The sequence below is a fragment of the Oreochromis aureus genome, linkage group 3 (genome assembly GCF_013358895.1).
Source record: "Oreochromis aureus strain Israel breed Guangdong linkage group 3, ZZ_aureus, whole genome shotgun sequence".
NCBI classification, from domain to species: Eukaryota; Metazoa; Chordata; class Actinopteri; order Cichliformes; family Cichlidae; genus Oreochromis; species Oreochromis aureus.
This window is the reverse complement of record NC_052944.1, coordinates 55,188,270-55,210,909: the sequence shown is the minus strand read 5'-3', so window position 1 is coordinate 55,210,909 and position 22,640 is coordinate 55,188,270. Positions and strand designations below refer to the sequence as shown.

The 22,640-nt window shown below is 39.2% G+C and overlaps 1 protein-coding gene and 1 long non-coding RNA gene across 2 annotated transcripts; one reads left to right on the top strand and one right to left on the bottom strand.

Annotated features, from left to right (window-relative positions):
* Nucleotides 1–6,921: 6,921 nt before the first annotated feature.
* Nucleotides 6,922–18,653, top strand: LOC120439036. The gene is made up of 4 exons (XR_005612332.1): nt 6,922–7,057; nt 12,600–12,719; nt 13,097–13,243; nt 18,518–18,653. It is a non-coding gene; the product is annotated as an uncharacterized LOC120439036 (long non-coding RNA).
* Nucleotides 9,768–21,694, bottom strand: LOC120439035 (low affinity immunoglobulin gamma Fc region receptor II-like). Its single transcript, XM_039609690.1, has 8 exons — nt 21,040–21,694; nt 20,775–20,819; nt 20,347–20,607; nt 20,021–20,269; nt 18,507–18,656; nt 18,293–18,333; nt 17,683–17,765; nt 9,768–10,025 (listed from the first exon to the last, which is right to left on the bottom strand). Exons 1-7 carry the CDS (start codon nt 21,068–21,070, stop codon nt 17,715–17,717), a joined length of 828 nt encoding a protein of 275 aa, XP_039465624.1. The 5' UTR covers nt 21,071–21,694; the 3' UTR covers nt 9,768–10,025; nt 17,683–17,714.
* Nucleotides 21,695–22,640: the final 946 nt, after the last annotated feature.

Below are 22,640 nucleotides of genomic sequence, written 5' to 3'. Positions count from 1 at the left end.
CTAACACTGCAAAACAGAATTGTTAAAGTATTAATTTTAATTTCAATTCAGGTTAGATTTTTTTTTTTTTGTGCGCAACGCAGATTTTCTGTGCGCAGAGACCGTGCCAGCAGTGCGCAATTGTGCACGCGCGCAGCTTAGAGAGAACATTGGTCATTAGCCACTAGCTAACTGAGTAAGAGTGTCACGGGTCTGTAACTCTCTAATCAGCTAACATCTTTCCCAAGGACTTTTTAATGTCTACAGTCAGATCAAAGCAGCCCTGCCTGCACAGTGTTGGGTCCTTGTGTTGCAGTAACATTTTTTAAATCTTCTATTGTGCAGCTTTGGTAAAATCCATGTAAATCAGCTCACATAACCCACCAATCCCAGCAACCATTGCAAATTCAAAGTCACTTGTCTTGCCAATTCTCATATATTCAGTTTGAACTTCAGGAGGTTGTCCCAACCATATCCCTTTGCCTAAATCCATTTTGGTTTTGCCATGTGTAGTGGAGGTGTGGTCCCTAGCTCAGGTGCAGGGGAGGGGTGTTGCTGGGTGGAGGGTGAGCCCAAATGTGTGGCAATCCCACTAATGAGAGTCTTCTCTATTATGGTGAGGTGTGAGACCAGTGTGGGGTGTGCCGGTACCAGCTCTGAGTGGAGACTGAGTGACATTATATGCAGAAGATATCAATAAAATCTGCAACTGTGAGCACAAACATTGTGTGTTTATTAGATATTTGTTTTAACCCTTTAAGACCTACCATAGAACCAAGTCCAACAGATCTTATCTTCATATTTTTACATGCTGTAGTGCCATTTTTGGGAGCATTTCAAGTTGCTATAGATAAATACAACTGTTATAGCCCAAATTTTAATAATATGTATGCAGTAAGTCCATAGTAACTACATAAATTGCAAAAAACTGCAATAAACTTCAAAAAAATTGAAAATCATTTTTGTTTTTTTACATATATTTCTAGTTAGAGAAATTTAAGAGGTTTATCCCTCAAAACTGTAAATACAAAAAAGTTGCACAAAATTGTTTCCAACAACAGGAAATTTATTTTGAGTGTCTTCATAGTTTTATTTTTGAGATACACCAATTTTTCTATACTGCAGGAAAAACGAAAAAAAAAAATATTATAATAGAAATTTGCAAAAAAAACAGCATATGCATCAAAATAAACTATTTCCAGCAGTGCAATGTGAGTTCTAAGCATCTCAGAAACTATAAAGAAAAGCATAACGTCAATTGAACGTCATGACTTTTAAAAATACCAGTATAGGCTTATAAGGTAAAAAACTACATTTTCCGTGAAAATTACGTCACTTTCGGTTTCGGGCGAGTAATGGCGGACATGCGATAGTTCGCGCTGACGTCTATTCCGACATAGGAAGTGTTATGAACAGCTGATCGGATCGGCAAAGCGTGTTTCTGGAATATTATGTTTTTGTTACTGCAAGTGATTTTTATGCAAATTTTGCAAAGCTATTTGTGGAAGGAAACCATGACCTAGGACAAGCTGATGGCATAAGATGTAAGTGCAACTCCTCCTGTTTCATATGTAAAAAAAAAAAATTGCGCTAGCTTACGCGGTTCCGGTTCTACAGGGATTTAAAAATAGTTACGCAAAATGGAGCATGCCCACTCCGACTGGTTTTAAAGGGTTAATGAGCAACTGAACAAGCATAAAGAAGTGGCTGATAAGTGTTTATATAGATAGCATAAGCATAGCATAAAGAATTGTCATCTGATGACATTCAGTTGATCCCAAATGTTTGGAACTCCTGGAACCAAGATGTCTGCTCACGCAGTTGCGCCACTGGTCGGTGGTGTACGGATATTTTGTACGTCTCTTGTTTTGTTGTGTAGTACCTGCTGAGTGAATAACATCTACAGCTGACATGATTGGAGTAAGTTACTGTGAGAGTGTAACTAGCAAATTCATCCACTTGCATAAGATACCGGTGGAAATAGCGAGGAGACCAGGCTCTCTGTGGATTGTTACCCCTCTGGGGATGAAGCGCAGGCGCCATCGAGGGAGAAGGAAAAGGCAAGGCTGCAGGGCCGGTGGACTGTCCAGGCTATGGAGGCAGCCATTGAAACCACCGCTCTCCAGTCTATTCATCGTTAATGCCATGTCCCTCTCAAACAAGTTGGATGAATTGAGGCTGCAAATACTAGCAAATAACTACATCAAGATTCATGCATGCTTCTTATCACCATGTTCCGGCTTCATCAATCCGTTCCAGACTCTGAGCTAGCAGGCTACACCACACAGTGCCCCGACCGACCAGTGGACTCCAGTAAGAGCAAAGGAAGGGGGCTCTGTCTGTATGTGAACAACAGCCAGTGTACAAACACAGTGATCACAGACCATCACTGTTCCCCGGGCATAGAATATCTGACTTTTAAATGTGGGCCCATCTATCTTCCAAGGGAGTTCACTGTTGTCATAATAACAGCCATTTACATACCACCTGTTAAAAACCCCAACTTTTTGATCTTCAGGCTGAAGGAAGAACAACACTCGGTGTTTAATCCTCATTCAACAATCACTTTAATCAGTACAATTCTCTTTATTCCACACGATACTTTGAGCATTACAAACGTTCGGATGGGATATGTGCACGGGAGGGTGTCCGGCAGATCTCGAAGTGTCTGATCGTTTCTCACATTCTTATAGCTTTGGCAACCCTCCAAACTAAGCATTCACATTCTTTCTCTCGGCCTTGGCTTCCTGTGCAGTATCTTTTGTTCTCCCTAATCAGAGAAACAAAATCATGATTCTACACAAACAGCATTTCTTATAAATCAACAATATAATGCATCACAAAAAGTTTAATATTCCATTCCTGTTTTTTTCTCAAAATAAACAATCAATTAATTTTATTACATGTACATGGGGATTTTCACAGCTCAGGATCCAACGTCAAATTCCGCTGGGGCAGTCCCAGCAGCACACATTTTATACACAGACATCGACAACCTTTGTCTCTCAAAACTAGGTGCCTGCTGATCCCTCTCTCTTCTGCCTCCCTATCTCATGTCCTTGCTGCACACTTCTTTGGACACTATTTTCTCCTTGCTTTGGCTTACCAACACCTTATCCCACTAACGGCAGCATTCTGTCGCCTCTGCTTCTCACATAAACCTCTGACCTCTGATTCTCCCAATTCTGTGTGTGTGCTCTATATGTGAATGTTTAGCAGCTTGAACTATGACCTTCTTAAATGAATAAGGAATATAATGCTTTACTATGGTTAATACAACTAAATCCCTAATACTACGACAATGTATTCTTACACACCAGATGCAAATGATCGCACGTCTGCATACAAATATCAATAAATGGCAGACTTGCTTCCTGGGAGTCGACATAGAGAACCTTTCCTAGTGCATGAACACCTCAGAGCTGCTGAAAAAGGCCCAACAGAGAGTGCTGGTGTCCCACAGAGCCTCCATTGAGAGCACATTAATGCACTGCATATGCATCTGGTACACTAACTTCACAGTGGCTCAGAGGAAAACATTCCAGAGGGTCATTAATACCACCAAAGGATCATTGGCTGCCCTCTCCCGACACTGGAAGATCTACACAATACTTGCTGTCTTAAAAAAACTTAGAACATTGTAAAAGCCATTCCCTGTTTGAACTGTTGACGATACAGGGCAATAAGCGTAAGGACAAACAGACTCAAACTGTCATGGTCCTGGGTCATTTTGACCCAGTGTTCTTAGTTTTCCTGTGGTTTTATATTTTGTTCTTTATGTTCTTAGGATGGTTTGGTATTTGGATTCCCCCTGTGTCCATGCTTATATTGTGGTGTTTGTTCTGGTACCGTGTTCCCATCCTTTGTGTTCTGTGTTCTCCTCATCCCCTCGTGTATTCATTCTTGTTCTCTGCCTCTCTCTCCGCCTCTCTCTGTGCTCATCTCTGTGTACTCTGTGTTGTGTTTAAGGTCGACATCTTGGTGTCAGTATTTTCAGTTTCGTGTCCTCCCCGCTCTGTCATGAGTGATTGTCCTCAGCTGTGTTCTCCGTGTGTTCCCACTTCCCTCATTACCTTCTGTGTATTTATGTCAGAGTATCCTTTTGTTCCGTGTTGCGTCGTCCCTCTAGGTTGTGTGCATTCCCTCGTGTCTTCCCAGTGCCTCAGCTCTAGTTTCTCCCAGTATAGTTGTGTATGACCTTTTGTGCCACTCTGCAATAAAGCAGCTTTTGAGTTTAATTCTTGCGTGGTGAGTTTTGCGTTTGGGTCCTTCTCCTGCCTGCACACAGCCACCTCATGACACAAACACAGCTTTTACTCAACCTGAATAACATATCTGAATGCTGTTGCTAAAAAATGACCATCACGCTACCCTTGAAATGATCTATGCACTGACTGAGGCATGTGTGTGGAAATGTATGTAAATGTTTGTACATACAGTAAGATTATTCTTATTAGTAATATATATAGTATATAGTATTTCATTTTATTCTATTCTGTACAGTTGTGTATTGTATTTATTCTTATTGTATTCTAATTTTTGCTTCATAACTTTTGCAGTGTCCACTTCCTGCTGTGACAAAACAAATTTCCCACATGTGGGACTAATAAAGGTTATCTTATCTTATCTTTAAGTATTTTATTTTATTGATTGTATTGACATTTTTTTATTTTTATGGATGATGCACTGGTTGGAGACCACTTCTAATTTCATTGTACCTGTGACAATGACAATAAAGACATTGTGATTCTGATTGTTACTGGTAGCTGAAATGAACATTGTATGTTATATTTATATAAAATGATAAATATTGTACCAAATAATTAAATAAAAACAACAAGATCCTGCCAGGTTCTGCAAGTGGCCACAATTTTCCTTCTGGCAACCAACTTCATTAGTAATTATTAAGATGTTTCACAGTTGAAACTATTTTGTTTTTGTTTTTTACTTTATCTTTACAGTATATTTCACTTGATTATGTTCAAGTAAAGAAATAACTGCAGCCCTAAAACCTGAAAGCAAAATCAATTTTCACAGAGACTTTTCACAGACAGCCTCACAAAGGCAGGAGAGAGATTCCAACACTGGAAAGAAGAAAACAAAATGCTTTAAAGACACAGGGAATGAGGGAACATGGGAAAATTACACACGAGGCAGAGAAGGCAAAGCTAAACATAATACATGCTACAAGGTACCTTCAAAGTAAGAGAAGCAAAGCTAAACATGGTGCACACAGACACCATATTCACAGACACACACAGAGACTACCAAAGTAAAACAGGAAGTAATGGAAACACACACAGAGGTGCAGATAAACACAAAAACAAAGATAAACATGACAAGCAGGGGGGAACAGAATGAAACACGAGACACGAGAAAGAGACACAGAGGGCAACAACACAAGAGGGAATCTAATAATCAAAAATCAAAAGCTAAACAGAGAACAATCTTGGCACTATAGAATAAACTCAAGACTAACAAAGTAGATTTAAACATAAATTATAATACAAAATGACAAAAACACATAAAAACTCAAAATGCTGGGTCAAATAACCCAGGACCATGAGACATATAAAATTATTACAGAAGATAAATCACTGAAATGCAACAAGTGACTCACAAATGTAGTTTTAAAATGATCTACTGTCATGTCCAACGTGATATATATATGTGTTTGATATGTGTCTTGTATTTTATGGCCAATTATTAAGGTACATAATAAAATCTTTGTTTTCTGTATTGATTTTTTTTAAGCAAAATACAATCAGGTAAAAAGAGAGACATATCAGTACGCAGAAAATCATAGGTCACACGAGTATCCACAAACACACCACAAAGTTTATTAATAGACAAGTAGCAATACAATTGTGACTTTGCAGATATTTGTCAGACTTATGGTGTCTGTTTTAAAAATTGTATTTACATATATGATGTTTTTATTCTCAAATATTCTCTCATCTCACAATGACATTTATAGCCTGGCAAGCATGGGATAGCTATAGCTCTGATTTTCCTAAAGTGACGACGTCCCACAAAAAGCAGGACCAAAGCCAACATCATGATAGTGAAAAAAGTTCATAAGACGAGATGAATATGATGGCTGTGGTCTCTCTGAGTCTCTGTGTGATAGGATGCAGAGAAAACAGAAATTACATTGTGAGACAGAGTGAACTTTCTGTGTTGTACACATTTTGTATAAATGTCTGGATACACTTTGAAATGCTTAATACGATTATCCATGTTCACCCTAGTTAATTATGTACAGTACTGTCTTCATTTACAAATAGTCATACATTCACCACTTTGGCGGACCACAAGTCCCACATGCATGGAAATAAAGAACGCTGTTCTTAAATAATGAATGGTACAACAAATTATGCATTCGTAAATTGATTTACAAAATTATGTTTTTAAAATTATTTTATTTACCCAAACAGTGCTAAAGTAATTTATTATTTAATAATTCAATTTTAAATAAAAACACTATTTTTCAAAATGAATTATTAATACATCAATAAATACTTTCGAAAATTAATTTCACAAAAAAGAAATAAACTCTCAATAAAAACCTCATTTCAAAAACCAGTTTCTAATTTCAAGATCAAAAATCTATTATTTTAAAAATTTAAATAGTAGATTTTCAAAATCATTTTTAAAACACAATTTAAAAAGAGAAATAAGTCAATGATTTCAAAAATCAAAGATTTAGTTCTGACATTAAAATTATATTAGCTATTGGATTAACTGCTGGTTTAGCTATCTCACATCCCAAAGCAATACAAACTAGCCATGTGGTGCGACGTAAAGAGCTCTCTGATTGGTTGCTCAGACACTGAGTAGCTGCCTAGATTTTCTACGCTGCCGTTTGTGGGCATAGCTTTGCCCTGCTAACAAGTGTGTGTGCTTGTACAATACACATTAAGCTCCTGAATTTACACTCAGCTCGATACAGATATGTGAAGAATGAAGGGACCCTACAGTGAAAAGGCGAATTGAACCACACCAACTTGGTAGAACTACAGATCATCTGTGACCAGCTGCATCAGGAAGAGCATCGATGATTCTTTCAAATTGCTAGGTAATGTGTCTCCTGTTGCTTAATCTCAATGCCACCATTAAATAGCTTTTAATTACAATGAGGCTCACCTTGTGGGTGAGTATCAGCCTGGGCTGAGCAGTAGTAAATGGGTCTAGAAGAAAGTCTATATTCATTGGATCGAGAAAAACAGTGGAAGTGAAGGGACAGATAACCAAAGTAATATCAGAGTTTTCTTTACCTCTGTCACACTAACCTAAAATAATACAGTCCCACTGTCACTACCAACAGAGTACTAAGTAAGATAATGTTAGTGATCCAAGGTGTGGCAGCAGAGGAGGAATAGCTCACCATTTGTGACTGTTTGGATTTGTTGTTGAATTCACATTTGAGTGTCTAAATGAACAGTTTGAAAAGAGAGAAGAGTTGATCTTCTCAAATTTTTGACTATACTGAAAGTAACAGAAATTTTACTGCTTCATATTCAAAGAACTGCAGTCTGTTTGGAACAGTATTACCAGAACCTGCATCTCTAACAAAAGAAAAAAGTTTCAGTGTAGATTTTTACTACAGAAACTGCTGTATCCTATAAAAGTTCTGTTCTGTTCATCTGGACATAGCATCTTCAATGGGAGAAATGTTTTGTCATCCATCCAAGTGATTTCTACACCCTCAACTGACTGCAGGTTTCCCCAACCTTTGCTCAATGACTAAAACTACTACCTCTGGTGAACAATGGGCTGTTAGGTCAGTATCTTTATTAATATGCAAATTGTCATGACCATTGATGTATAAATCCTGGCAATCCTCGAGGCACTTAACAGTGTACACTATGTTACTCTGTTTGTGTCGGGGGACCCGATCTTTGGAGTGGAACAAATTTTGATGCAGCGTGTTTTGGGGTTTGAAAGTCACAGAGATGTTGTGTTTAGAGAAAAAGATTCTTAACTGTTCTGATATTCTTGACAGATAAGGGATCATTAAGGGTTTTTGCAGCAGTTGTCCTTCTTCTTTTGTGAATCGCCTGGAGCTTTCTTTTGGTGCCTTCCCAGCTTTGATAAATGTTTAGCTGGGATAACCACAATTACTCAGGGCACTTCTTGATGTGATGTTCTTCTGCCTCCCTGGCCGCTGTGTCTGTGGGGATGGTGTTTGCTCTGTGTTGTAGCGTCCTGATGAGACCCAGTTTGTGCTCCAGTGGATAATGAGAGTCAAACCTTAAATAATGATCCGTATGCTTTGATTCAGACAATTTTGAAATGTCCCCTATTACTGATGGAAATCTCATAGTCTACGAAGACTAACCTGACACTTTTCTTATCTTCACTGGAGAATTTGCTATGTTGGTCCACCGAGTTAATGTGATCAGCAAATTGTGGTATGTCCTGAGATTTGATTTTCACACAGGTGTCATCCACATACCTGAACCAATGACTTGGTGGTGTTCCAGGGTAGATAACAGAGCCCTCTTTTCAACTTCTTCCATGTAAAGGTGGGCAGAAGGGGTGAAACTAGGGAACCGTGGCATACACATTTCTGCCTCTAGTACTGACCCTTGTATGTGAAATATGTGGAATGAGCAGACATTTTCTGTATTTTGCTGTGGTTTCCAAAGCACAACAAGTAATTCAAACTATCCTTTGTTGCCTGGTTTTAGACTTACTGTATCATGGACTGCTAAATGAGCCTTCTCACTCAATTCAAATACCTTTTGAGGAGTATTCTCATCTAGAAGCATTCTAAGTCTCTGTCAGATCCGCACCTCTCTGCACATCGATGGAAACATTTTTTTGTCTCACCCGTTCATTAAGCAGCTGGTTCTATGTATTTTTGAGGATTCCCCAACTCCCTTGAATGATATAAATGGCCACTGATCAATGGTCATTGATTAATGGTCTTTGATCAGTGGTTGTTGATCAGTAGTCGTGAAAATTAACATATTAATGATCAAGAAACTGGCATCACAGCCTATTGTTTGCCAGTGGTGCTAGTTTCAGGCATTGTGCATTGTACTGTTTATAATTTTGGGGAAACCTACAGTCAGCTGAGACTGAAGAAGTTGCTTGGATGAGTGAAGAAACATTTCTCCCACTGAAAACACTACATCCAGATAAACTGAGTCCATCTTTTGGGATCTACTTACCTGGATGATTGAGCAAGCATCAAGACGTAATTACAAGTTACCCCTGTAGAGACATTGTTATTTTTGACTACTGCCAACAGCTGAGATTAAAGCTTAAAAAAAAAGAAAAAAATCAACTCTATTTGCCTACTTGCATTATGTATGTAGAGCATGTGGATTTTTTTAAATTAATTGCACATTTAAGTAATTCATAAATGCATTAATTATATCTTTAAATTGAAGACACATTATATTTGCACAAAAGTGCAAATATAGAGCTCCTGATTTATGCTTTTCACACAGTCTGACCAAATGTAAAGTAGAAATTCAGATCATTTTCTTTGGCTTTATTTAAGAGAGGTTTTAGAATGAAATAAGACACCACTTATTTTGTCTGGGTAATAGACCACACTTAAAGTCAGTTAAAGTCATGCTCAGTATCAGACTTGGCAGTTATATTTCATTGCTGACCACAACCTCGGTGGGTCTGTTGTATAATAAGTAATGTGACACTTTGGCATTTGCAGTTGACCACAGTGGGTGCTGTTAAAAGCTGCAGCACCACTTTTATTTTAACAGCATTCATACATGTGTAAAAATGGAATGATCGAACACGTTGGTTAAACTTCAACTTCTAAATATCAAGCTGGTACCTTTGCTTGTATTCAAGCGAAGGTTTACATATACTTATGACCACACAGGAATGGCAAATAGCTGTATATGACAGAAAAAAGAAAACCTATAACAATTTATAGACATGTAGACCAAACTGAGATGACAATGTACAACTTGGTTAATTACTAAAATATGTGATAAAACTGAGTTATATTTTTGTTTTCACTCTCCTTCAGATGTGATTATTTCTTCAGTCAGCTCTCTCTCTGCAACCTGTGAGACACACAAAAGAAGTGTAGAAGAAAAAATGTAAGATAGTAATAATAAAGATAATAAAGAAAACTCTTTATTGTCATTACACAGTCATACATAGTACAATGAAACTGGAATACTGTCCCAAGTTGGCACTACGTACAACACAACACAACACAGTAACTTTATTTAATTAATAAAAAGAAGAAGAATTGCATGTGTATTGCTGATTGTTATTATTGCTATCATGATCATTATTCCACCTTGTTGTAAATATAAATATTATTATTGTTATTGTTGTTACCGCCCCAAAACGTCCAAGGAGGTAGCCAATCAGGTAAGCTGTTAGCATTGATTAGGTCTATTGCCCTCTTGTAAAAGCTGTCCTTGAGTCTCTTCGTCTGAGACCTCAGCAGCCTTAATCTCCTGCCAGACAGCAGCAGCTTAAACCTGACGTCCTGGGTGTGTACAGTCCAGTAGGATGCTGCGTGCCCTCTTGAGACAACGAGTGCTGTACAGGTCCTTCAGGGAGGGAAGAGGATGTCCAGTGATTTTTTGGGCCATGTTAATGACTGTCTCAAGTGCTTTTTTGTGTGCAGTGGTGCAGCTGGAGAACCACACACAGATGCAATATGTCAGCACCCTTTCAATGGAGCAGCAGTAGAAGACGATCAGCAGCTCCTTCTTCAGGTCCATTTTTCTGAGGATTCTCAGAAAGTGGAGACGCTGTTGGGCCTTCTTTAAAACCGCTGAGGTGTTTGAGCTCCATTGGAGGTCTGTGTCTATGTGCACACCCAGGAACTTAAAACTGGACACCCTTAACACAGACTCTCTGTTGATGCTTAAAAGCTGCAGTTCATACTTCCACCTTCTGAAGTCGACTACCAGTTCTTTTTTCTTGGTGGTATTGAGGTCCAGGTTGTTGTCTACACAACAGTCTGACAGCCTCTAAACTTCAGCTCTGTATGCCGTCTCGTCTGCCCCAGAGATGATCCCCACCATGGTGGCATCATCTGCAAAGTTAACGACTGTGTTGTCTGGGTGGTGTAACAGCAGTCTGGCGAGGAAGGAGAGGCTAGCAGGTCCAGCGGGCATGTGGTGTGGAGGTTAGCCGGATAACTCGAAACCAGTCAGTTAAATTAAACAACAGACCTTTATTCGTTGTCAGCAACATAAGACCATACAAGCCAGGTCTCCACGGCTCTACTCTGTCCGTACATACATGTGCGGGGCTCGGTAGTCGTCGGCGCCAGGCCGTTACAATGGTGAGGTCTCTCCTGAGAACAGAACACGAGCAGCATGTAATGGCTGCCACGCTATACTCACACACCCACTAGGAGACTCCCCCAACTACTACAATAGTAGGGCAACCCTCCCTAGTGGTGCTATAACACAATAAGGGTTGTTACATTGGGAATTAACACAGTCATGTGTGTACAGAGTGTACAGTAGGGGACTTATCTTTCCCCAGCCCTCAGTACACCACCTTGTGGAGAGTCGGGGTTAAGGCATAGTCTGAGAGGAAGTCTCGGACCCAGCAGCAGGTGGTAGAAGGAAGTCCAATATCCAGCAGTTTCACTATTAGTCTGTTCGGGAGTATCGTATTAAAAGCAGAGCTAAAGTCAACAAAGAGAAGCCTGGTGTAATGCCCCTGTTGTTCCAGGTGAGAGATGGTGGTGTGCAATGGCATTTTCAGTTTATCTGATAGCTTTGTATGCGAACTGGAGTGGGTCGAGTGTGGGTGGCAGGCAGGACGTGATGTCACGTCGGACCGGTTTCTCGAAACACTCTCGAAACTGGTTGGTAGTTGTTGAGGCTGCTAATGTTGGTCCGCTTTGGCTGCCTCTGGCCCCTTCACCTCAAAGTGTGCAAAGAAGCAGTTCAACTCCTCCGCAAGCATAGCGTTGCCATTTAGTCAACATGGTATTGCAAGGTTTGTAGTTGGCTAAGTGCTGAACTCCCTGCCATACCTGTTGTGAGTTGTGGTTGCTGAAGTGATCTTCAATGCTCCTCTTGTACGCTGCCATGGCCTCTCTGATACCTCTGTTCATCTCAGATCTGGCTGCACTAAACTGCATACCATCACCGGATGTAAAAGTGGCATCACGTTGCTTCAGCAGGACCTGGACCTTTTTAGTCATTCATGGTTTCTGGTTGGAATACACCCAGAGACTTTTGTCCACAGTGACACTCTTCACACAGAAGTTAATATATGGGAGTGTAGCAGAATGAATATTATGTTCTGGCTGATCCTACTTTTAGTCAGGCGCTTTAGGGGGCACTAATATAAATAGTAGAGGCCATCTGAGCATGCCTGAATCGCGTACCTGTTGTCATCTCCTTTCGGTCACCTGAACTCCCCCGGAGTTGCAGGCTGTCTGCGCCACATCCAAGATTTAATTTAGTTTGTTGAATGCCTGGCTCTCTGTTGTCTTGATTTGTAATTTTGTTTTTTTGACACCACTGGTGGGAGGCCCTTTTTCTAGCTGCGGATCACCAGTTTATTCACGCAGTTGGGCTAACCCTAGTGTTTGCATATTAGTTTTTAAAAAAATATATATTATAATTTTCTTTGTTTCTTTTATTCTGATGCAGTGGGCCTGACATGGAGGAGACTGAGGTGCCTTGGTGGTGGGATCCTTTGAGTATTACCATTGGGTTGTCATTGTTTTTTTCATTGTTTCTGTGTGTGGCATCCCTGTCCCCGTCACACTGGTAAGCATTCACTGTGAATACTTTTTAGATAACTTGTATACTGATATGTCTGCTTGTTCTTTTATAAGTTGTTTTAAATAATTATTAATGAATTGTCAATCTGTTTTATCATTGAACCACGTCTCTGTAGTGAGTATAATGGATCTGAGTGTCTTCCTGGTAATTAGTCTGACTTCTGTCCAGTATTCTCTGGGTGAAATTCCCAGGGTAGCGTTGTCTGTTAAACTGTGAAGAGTATTTATTCCATCCCCACCTCCTGCTGTCACAAACTTAGCGTTTGTTTAAAGAGATACTCTTTAAAATCAGAGACGTGTGTTCCTTTGTTTTATTGTTATCTGGTGTAACATAAACTGTTTCTTTTAATTTGTTCTGTACAGGATAAAGGCAAAGCAGCAGCTAATTTGGTGTGGGATTCCACAGCTGTCTTACAGAGATGGAGGAAGAGTTGCAGGAACTCAGGGATTTGATTGCACAGCTTAAAGCAGACAATGAGAGGCTGCGTCAGGAGAGGGCTGTTGGGTCAGGTACTAGCGCTACACCTTCTACTTCCACTACGTCATCTGTTAACCCTCCAATTGCTAGTGTATCTGTAGCAGAGGGACTAGTTTTTGTGCTCCGTGACAGGAAATGCCCTATGTTTAGAGGAAAGTCAGGTAAAGGGTTGAATGAACGGTTGGAGGAAATATAATGTTGTGCAAGGGGACATCATTTGTCCGTGGCTGATAAGAAGCATAGGCAGAAGCAATTCTGTCCCTTCTGTCTATGGCATTCAGTATGGGGTCCATAGCTGTCCTTCTGGAATAGCCCAGTCCACCCATCTGTCTGAGTTGAGTGAGATGAAGGAATTGCCGTCTGAATGCTGGACACTCGGAGACCTGTGTCTCTGAGTGGGAGACCAGAGATCACATCAACATGTGTAAAAATAAACTGGGTAAGAAACTGATAAGAAAAACAGTTTATTTTTCTTATCATTGTTGTGAGAAGACCATAAATAGCATTTGCATTTTCTGTTGTACAGTTCATTTGCTGTTATGGAGTTCTTGTTATGGACAAAAGTTGTCTTTTTTTGTTTCAAAATAGCTGATAACTTTTTGCTGATAGCTGCCAACATCTGTGAACAAATATAATTCTATAAAGTCGTTTTATATAGTGTGTAACTATTAATATAGAGTGTTATTAAATATATCGCTAATGCAATCATGTGGCACATTGAAATTTTAGATGGCACTCATCATCAGAAAGGTTGCCACCCCTGGTCTAAACTGTCAGCAGAGGAACAGGGGCAGGTGAGGTCTCTCCTTAAGAAATACACCTCGGTCTTTTCTGCTTATGATACTGACTTGGGTTGCAGTAACTTCATAGTAAGAGAGTGTCATAGGCGCATCCCCCCTTCTGAATATGAGGTTGTGAAAGAGCAGATTAACCAGTTACTAGGGGCTCAGATGATTAGAGAGAGTAGCAGCCCCTCATTGTGCTCGCTAAGAAAAAGAATGGCAGCCCGTGCAAGACAAGGAAAGATGCATTCCGCCTGCTGCGCATTAAGGAATCCCTAGATGCACTGACTGGTGCCCGTTGATTTTCCACCATGGATTTAGCCAGTGGCTACAATCAGGTCCCAGTTACGGAAGAGGATAGGCCCAAGACTGCGTTCTGCACTCCCTTAGGGTTATTTGAATGTAACCAAATGCTGTTTAGGCTCTTTAATGCCCCTAGCACCTTCCGGAGACTAATGCAACACAGTTTTGGTAATCAACAATGCCAGTCTCTGCTTCTCTATCTTGATGACATTGTAATCTTCTCATCAACAGTACAGCAACCTCTTGAGTGACTGTATGTGGTGCTATTTCGGCTCCAGCAGGAGGGTTCAAATGCAAAGCTTGCCGAATGTCCCTTTTTCCAGCGGGAGGTTCACTACTTGGGCCACGTCATCTCTGAGCAGGGTGTTTGCACAGACCCTAGCAAGGTAGAAGTAGTGGCTAACTGCACCCCGCCCCCAAGACTGTTTCGGAACTGTAACCTGCTAGCTCAATAGCCGAGTCCAGAATTGATGGCTGCAGCCAAGTCTCTGTACAATGCTGCTGTCCTGTACATACTTGACTGCAATCTGTAATCTCAGTTTGTCAATTCTGTTGGTTATGGACATGACGTTCAAGAGAAAGATACTCGAAAGCAGTGGCTTAAATGGTTGTTTCTTTAGCCATGCTAGCAGGCTTACCCCGCAGCCACACTTTTGCCTCCTCTGTTTATATTTGTTATATTTCTTCTTTGTCTTGCCGCTGGGAAGAACCAATCACGGAGACCCTGGTGTTCTTATTATTTCCTCCGGAATGCTGTGGAATTGGTGATAGTCTGACGTAATATTCATTGCACAGCGTAATTCCAAATTCAGAAGGTCTTGGCGACTGTAAGTGGACTCTACTCGATGTATAGTAATAGAAAACACATGCACCTACACATATACCTGTATAAAAAGTAAAAAACTAAGCACCAAACGTGAGGAGAAGTGAGCCACTGCATCTGTGCGCGCCACCTTCTTTGCTCATACATGTACAATATAGACAAGAAAAAATGACTATGGTGCATATTCCACACCAATATTCACTTCTTTGAGTAGTTCCCAAACAAGTATGTTCAGTGCAAGGGCGTAGATTTGGTTTTGGCATTGGTGGGGACGGATGATTCAACCACCGAACCCTGCCCTGTTTCTTTTTTTTTTCCTTTTTGTCTTTGCTTCTTGATAACAAAAGGAGAAATATACTTGCCTACATATGCTATTCTACATGCTTTGAAACCATTTAAAATTACAATTCATAGTTTTATATGTGAATTATATAATGTTAAGTTACTATTAAAGAAATGACTGACTAAGTATTTTAGACTTTAGTTTACTTCAGCCATATTCCATATAAATCAGGTATCATACAAAAATAAAAATAGCTTCAAATACAGTCATGACAATAAAAGAATATGACTTTAAGGACTTAACAACATTACTTCAGTTACAGTACACCAACATCTTATACATTAGTACAAAGGGAACACTGAATGACCTGCTGGTTTTTGTCCATAAAACTACTCATCTAAGATTACCACAAAGTAAAAGATCTCTCAGCAAAATTATGCAACATTTTAGGCACTATTGCTCCTATCAAATCAGTGAGCTGGGATTTTTTATTCTAAACATGAACTACTGTTACAGCAACAGACATGGACTACTGGTGTCCCACACAACAACTCAATGTCCACTATGTGAAGGAGCCAAACACATGCCTTCTCCTCTCGTTAACTGAGATAAACTGATGGCATATTGGTTTTACATCCATACTGTCCAGTCTCTCCTGGTGGACATACAGCAACACGTTATTCATGGTTACATACAATTTTAGACTGATGTGGGCCAAAGCCTAGCACATACTTGCCAACCTTGAGACCTCAGAATTAGGGAGACATTCAAAAAGGCTGTTGGGGGGGGGGGGTGGCGGCGGGGGAGTGGCATATATATATCTATATAGATAGATATATCTATATATATATATATATCTATACACACACATATATATATGTATACACAACTTGAATGTTACAATGTTTATTTGTCGGATAAAATGAGTAAAATGTCACCGTTATTACTGTCCGGCCAGAAACAGGCCGGGGGTGTCCAAATTCAGAGGTTGCGTCCACCTGAGGACCAGGTGTTGTGCCAAAAAGTGATTGTCTGCCAAAAACTGATTGCTTGTATTTAAACTGCTATGAATAACTTGTTGGTCTATAATATCTGAAACCTATGTCAAATATATCCCTCATGAATTATATCAAGTCATCTTGAGCAACAAACAACATTCCGGTAACAAGGTAGAAGCCGCAATCAGTTTTTGGCAGTGACTTTTATGTATCCTTTATTTATGCAGTTAAAAATCTTCTTGTTTACTTTAAAAAGGTCTCTCTTAAGAGTAATCTGGCCAAGAGGACAGCTGCAATTGCAACAAATACAAAAATAGTTCTGTAAACATATTTTAAGTAGACAAAAGGAAGCTGATTGATTATAATGTAAGTACAATAACACATATATTTGAAGTTTACACAGTTACATTTTCGCCTGAAAATATCTTAAAAGTTTATTTTAAGAAAGAGTAATAAGAGTAATATTAAAACTAAGTAGCTGCAGTAGTAGTAGCCATTGTTGGAAACTGGAATTGACTGGGCCAAGCTGGGATATGGTTTTTCAATTTTGTTGTCCACGTGGAAAAAAGGGAGAAATTGGGGAGAATGGTGGCTGTGGGAGATTTTTGGGAGGAGGGCACTGAAATTCGGGATCTCCCGGAAAATCGTGAGGGTTGGCATGTATGGCCTGGTATTGCCTGTAACGTTATTATGACGGACACATTTTATGAGTTATCTTGACTTTAAGTGACTTACAGGTCTCTTTGAAAAATACTTTCTTATAACCAGGTTCTTCCTTTTTGCTGCCATCCTCCTCTCCTCCTTGCAGGTCCTCACAGCGCAGGCTTGCCGCTGCTAAAACTAAACAGAGCTCCCTGAAAGGCACAGCCAATCACATTGGCCATATTTGTCACATGACGTAGGACTCCAGTAGAGAATGTAATTTAACTCTTTGTGCGCCGCTAGGTGAATGAGACGTTGACAGATCGTTTTTATTTTTCTTTCTATCGGGTTTGTTTTTCTTTACTCAAAGAGATCAAATTATTGGTGGGGACAATTCAATAATCGCTGGATATTGGTGGGGACATGTCCCTTCCGTCCATGCCAAATCTACGCCCTTGGTTCAGTGTAAAACATTAGTGAAATCAGCATTTTACACATGCAAATCTAGGAGTGAGTGATATGTGTGAAAAAGTGTAAATATTCCATGTATGAAGTTGTCAATTGTACCAATTCTTAACTTATAGATCTCTATTATCCATAACAGATTGTGTGAATGCAGCACATAAGGCCATAGTTTTACCTGTTGTTTAGTAGAATAGAAGGGATCCACTGCTACGGGTTGCCGGGGACCTGCTGAAGACATTGCTCTGCTGGTTCCTGCTTCTGCTTGGACAAATGCCACGATCAAATGAATTGGTAGACAAGAAATTTTACATTGAAAAAATGTATTTGTCTTAGATCATTAACAATTACTTGGTGATGTTTTTGATGGTCAAATGGTAAAATTCTTATTTTGCATTTTCTTCTCCTGCAGTAGTGTACTTTATGAGACAATTAATGCTAGTCACTGAATGTTATTGTTAAAAAAAAAAAAGAACACAATTGGGTTACATTTAAAGTTAATTTTGAAACAGAATGCATGTCTGAAGGTGAACTTCACATTTTGATGTGTATGAGACAGTTCGTGTCTAAAAGAAGAGGTTTAAAATTGTATCAATGTGGTTTCGATGTTAGGCGTAAGTTTTGGATGCTCAAATTATCGCTCGCATCTATATATTCATAAATATTACATACACGTCTAACAAAGATACAGACAACACCACAAGAGAAAACAAACAAAAAAAAAATCCTTTTCACAGAAGTAATTTTGTGCTACTGTTGTTGAATAAAGAACCCCCCGTCTCTCTTACAGCAGCATATGTTGCTCTGCCTGCATCCACTGTGTCGGCCTCTATGAAGATTAAAGAAATAAATGACAAAATGTTTTTTTGAAATTGCTTTTTAAACATATATGACAGGTATAAATGGTTTCTTGGTTCAAGCCAATTAGTTTATGGGATTCACTTTTATTTAAAAAAAATCAAGTTTTTAAATAATAATATAAATAATAATATTTGTCATTACCTCTCTTACAGCAAGCTTTGCAAATGTGATACAGTCCCACTGCCACCAACAGAGCACTGACTAAAATTGTGGAAATGATCCGAGTGGCAGCAGAAGAAAAATGGCACGCCTCTTCGTCTGGATTAGATTTGTAATTTTTATTTTGAGAATCTAAATGATGGTAAGAAAAACAGGAAGGTTTAAATGAGACAAGAATGGTAAACCATCAAATGTTAATTTTTGCTTCTTCATAATGACATTAAAAATCTTTCCAATCAACTTAAAGCTTCTAAAGCACCACACCTGTTTTAGTTATTGAAATCTGCAATTTAGATTTTGAAGCTGGAAAGTTAGCAGTATTTAAAAAATGGCAATAGAAGCAGATTTTACAGCATTGCTTAAAAAGGTGAATTGACTGATTTTTATACATCACTTTTCTACTCTTCTGGAGCTTTATGCAACATACCACATTCACCCTTTCATACCACTTTCTCCTATTCTTTACTAGGGATGGGTACCGGTATGGCACCGGTTCTGACATAAACGGTAGTAACCAGACCGAAAAGCAGCGCACATTTCGGTGCTTTATTTTGGTGCTTTTTTTCCCTGAGATGTCATACACTTTGGATCATTTTACCTTTCCAAGGATAGTAGGCGGGTCCAGGTACGTACGTTCTTTTAGAGCAGAGCTACAGATGAAAAATGCCCAAGGCGAAGCGGTCAAAAGTCTGGCTGTACTTCACAGCAAAAGATGCAAACCCAGCAGCCTGCAACAAGTGCTTTAAGCTGATACTGTGATACTGTCAAAGGAGGTAACACCTCAAATCTGATGAAACACCTGGCAACGCATAGTGGTGTTTTTTTAAAACCGAGAAATGCGCCATATGTACTACAGGTGTAGTGCCTGTTATCGGACCTGGAGTTAGCAACATCCCCCAAAAACCCGAAGACTAGAGTCCTGGCCCCTAGCCCTGTCAGCGTAGCAGAAATTATGATGATGGCAGCAGCAGCTGTTCTTCTCTGGGCGAGTAGCTTAATGTTGTTCATGTGTAATTTACATTGAGTAGGCTAACCACGTTATTAAATTAATGCATGTAAGGTGAACTAGCAAACACCATCGTAGTTACATGCGGCTGTCTTCTTGTTTGATGGCAGATGCTCCCTTCACCCTGGCCAAAAAGGCTAAAATGACCAAAGAAAAAGTGGAAAACAGCTAAACATGAGAGGTTTTAGGACAAAGTCTGTGTTCTCCATTCTTTAAGCACCGGCACCATTTCAAAAGTACCGGTTTGGCACTGGTATCAGATAAAACCTAAACGATACCCATTCCTATTCTTTACACACCCATTCATACTCCAATGCATGCATCGGAGAGCAACTTAAATACAGACTGTGGGAGGGAGGAATGAAACCACCAATCTTCCAATCAGAAGATAACCTGCTCTTACCTCCTGAGCAACAGCCACCTCCAAATCAGCTGTCATTCATATAATGTTTATCTGTAAACCTTATTTTAAAACATCTCAGTGTCTCACCTGTGACGTTCAGCCAACTCTCTGGTGATTGTCCAGCTCCTAAGATGCTACACTTGTAATGTCCTTCATCTGACTTGAAAACTGTCTGGATGGTCATGCTTCCTGTGGAGCTTTTATGGATGGAACGTCTATTTTTATAGAACTCAGCTGAGTTGAAGTTGGAGGAATGAGTTTTGTTTCTGCAGCTCAGAGTCACAGTTTCTTCCATCAACACAGGAACAGCAGGACTCTCCAGGATCACAGGACCAGCTGAATGGCATGCATTTGATAATTAAATACAATCGATTAAAATAAATGTCATAAAATGTTTGTTTCTGCAAATATACCAGTGACAGAGAGGCTGATAATGTTGCTTCTTCTCCCGCCTTCAGGCTCATACCAGTACTCTCCACTGTTGTCTGCATAAACAGCTTGAATGGAGCAGGATGATCCTGTTGGTGTCCTCTTATTAGTTTTACTACATGATTTTATTTTTCCTTTGAATTTATGCAAAACTTCACAATAATCGACTCCTTCACAGTGAAATGTCACTGGTTCGTATTCAAAAAACTGCAATCTGTTTGGAACAACACGAAGAGAAACTGCATCTGAAACAGAAAAAAGAAAGATCCAGGCCATATTGCACTTAATCAGTGAACGAATATAACAGCAAATAAAACAATAACAAATATCACCGAAACAGTTTTTTCTGCTAAATTCCTTACTTATCCAAAATGTGAACTTTGATATTGATGATTAAACAGCTAGTGCTCACCAACTTTCTGATCCTGTACACCCAACAGAATCATGATGGTCATCACTGCAGAGAGATTAAAGAGGTACAGATCAACTAAAACATGTACTGTAAAATTTCTAAATGTACTAAAAGTTTAAAAGGATTATTACATCTCATATGTCCACAAAAATACAATAACCGATTTTCCTAAGCTAAAATATAAAACAAAATTAAACAGTTATATTTTTAATCAGTATGAATAACCTACATTTTATAATAATGTAGAAATACAGAAAGTACTTACACAGTCTGATGCAGAGAGCTCTGATCTCCATGTCGTCTTGATGTATATGGAACACTTAACAGTCGTGAGCAGGGGTGTCTCTTTACCACTAAAAGTATTTTAATATCAATTAAAAAGTTTAAGGAGCTAATGCAAGCGTCTAGTTTTACAAAAGCTGTTTCCAAAGAAGCTGAGTGTCTTTTGCATCAAGTCAAGCCTCACTCTTTCAGTTCACTGTCAGTGGGCGGAGCAACAAACCAGTTCAGACTAAGGCTGTGTTTGATGCAGCTTGTAGACTGGTTCATGTTTCCTGTACTGAGGTTGGTGTATGCTGCGGAGATATGTCTCAAAAGTAGTGAACATTTAATACTCTTCTAGGGGTACTAAGCCCACTCAGGGAAATTCATTGAAGCTATTGTCTCTCACAGGACAGTAAATGATACTACATATATAATAAGGCCATTCTGACATAGTTCATTCTTATATTGATCTGCCCAGTGATTTGTTTTTTTTTTGTGTGTGTGATATTTGCCATATCTGCTTAAAATGTGTTGATCTAGTGTCAACAAGCAATAAAAACATCAGTTTAGTGTAAAACATGAACATTTACTTTCATCTTTGATACTGAAATGTACTCCATGGCGATGCTATATGATAAGAGAAACTAATGACTATGGCCCACACAAACAGTGTTAAAGAAATATAGAGGTTGGTTGTGTGTTGCAAATGCTAATAAAAAATGATAAAAATATTGAATGTTTTTTATCTTTTTGTAAAACAAAAGAAAGTTAATAAGATAAAATGTGGGGGAAAGAAATTCTACTGATGTCTCTGTAAAAATATTGTGATTTAAAAAAATAAAATGTAAAAAATCATTAAATTTGAAATAACATCTATAAAATAATGCCTTTTTATGCCTAAATTTACTTTAAAGGTTAATGGAGCCCTTTCCTCTTTAAAATATCTGCAATCTCCTCAGAAAACCAAAGTGTCTGAGAACAATACAGATTGACTCTGAAGAAGCTGAAACAAATGGCTTCATCATGCAGCACACAGTGTTACTGTGACATGGCAAAAATCATTTTAATTTATCATATACACTTGGTGGCTTCTTTATTAGGTACTATACACCTTGCTAGTTTCATGTTGGACCCACTTTTGCCAACAGAACAGTTTTAGTCCATTCTGATTCTTTCACGAACTGGCTGTGCAGCAGGCGTAATAGGGCCCAAATGCAGACTTATAGGTGGGACATTAACTCAAAGCACAGCTTTGTTTGCTAAATGGAAAAAACACTAAAAATCTAAACTGGGAAATATAGGAACTAAACACACAGAGAGGCACACAGAGAAACACACAGCCATGAAGGAGAATGTGACACAGGACAGAGGTAGACAGACCTAAATACACAAAAGGGTAACGAGAGAGGTGGAAACACATGGGCAACACAGCTGACACAAATTAGACCTGAGAGGGGAAGGAAAGCAAAACTGAAAACACAAACCCAGGACACGGACTGTCAAAGTAAAACAGGAAACATGGTGAGACACAGACTGTGACAACCAGACATGCAGACATGAAACACATGACCGACTGGGGAGAATGGGTGGAACACAAGAGGG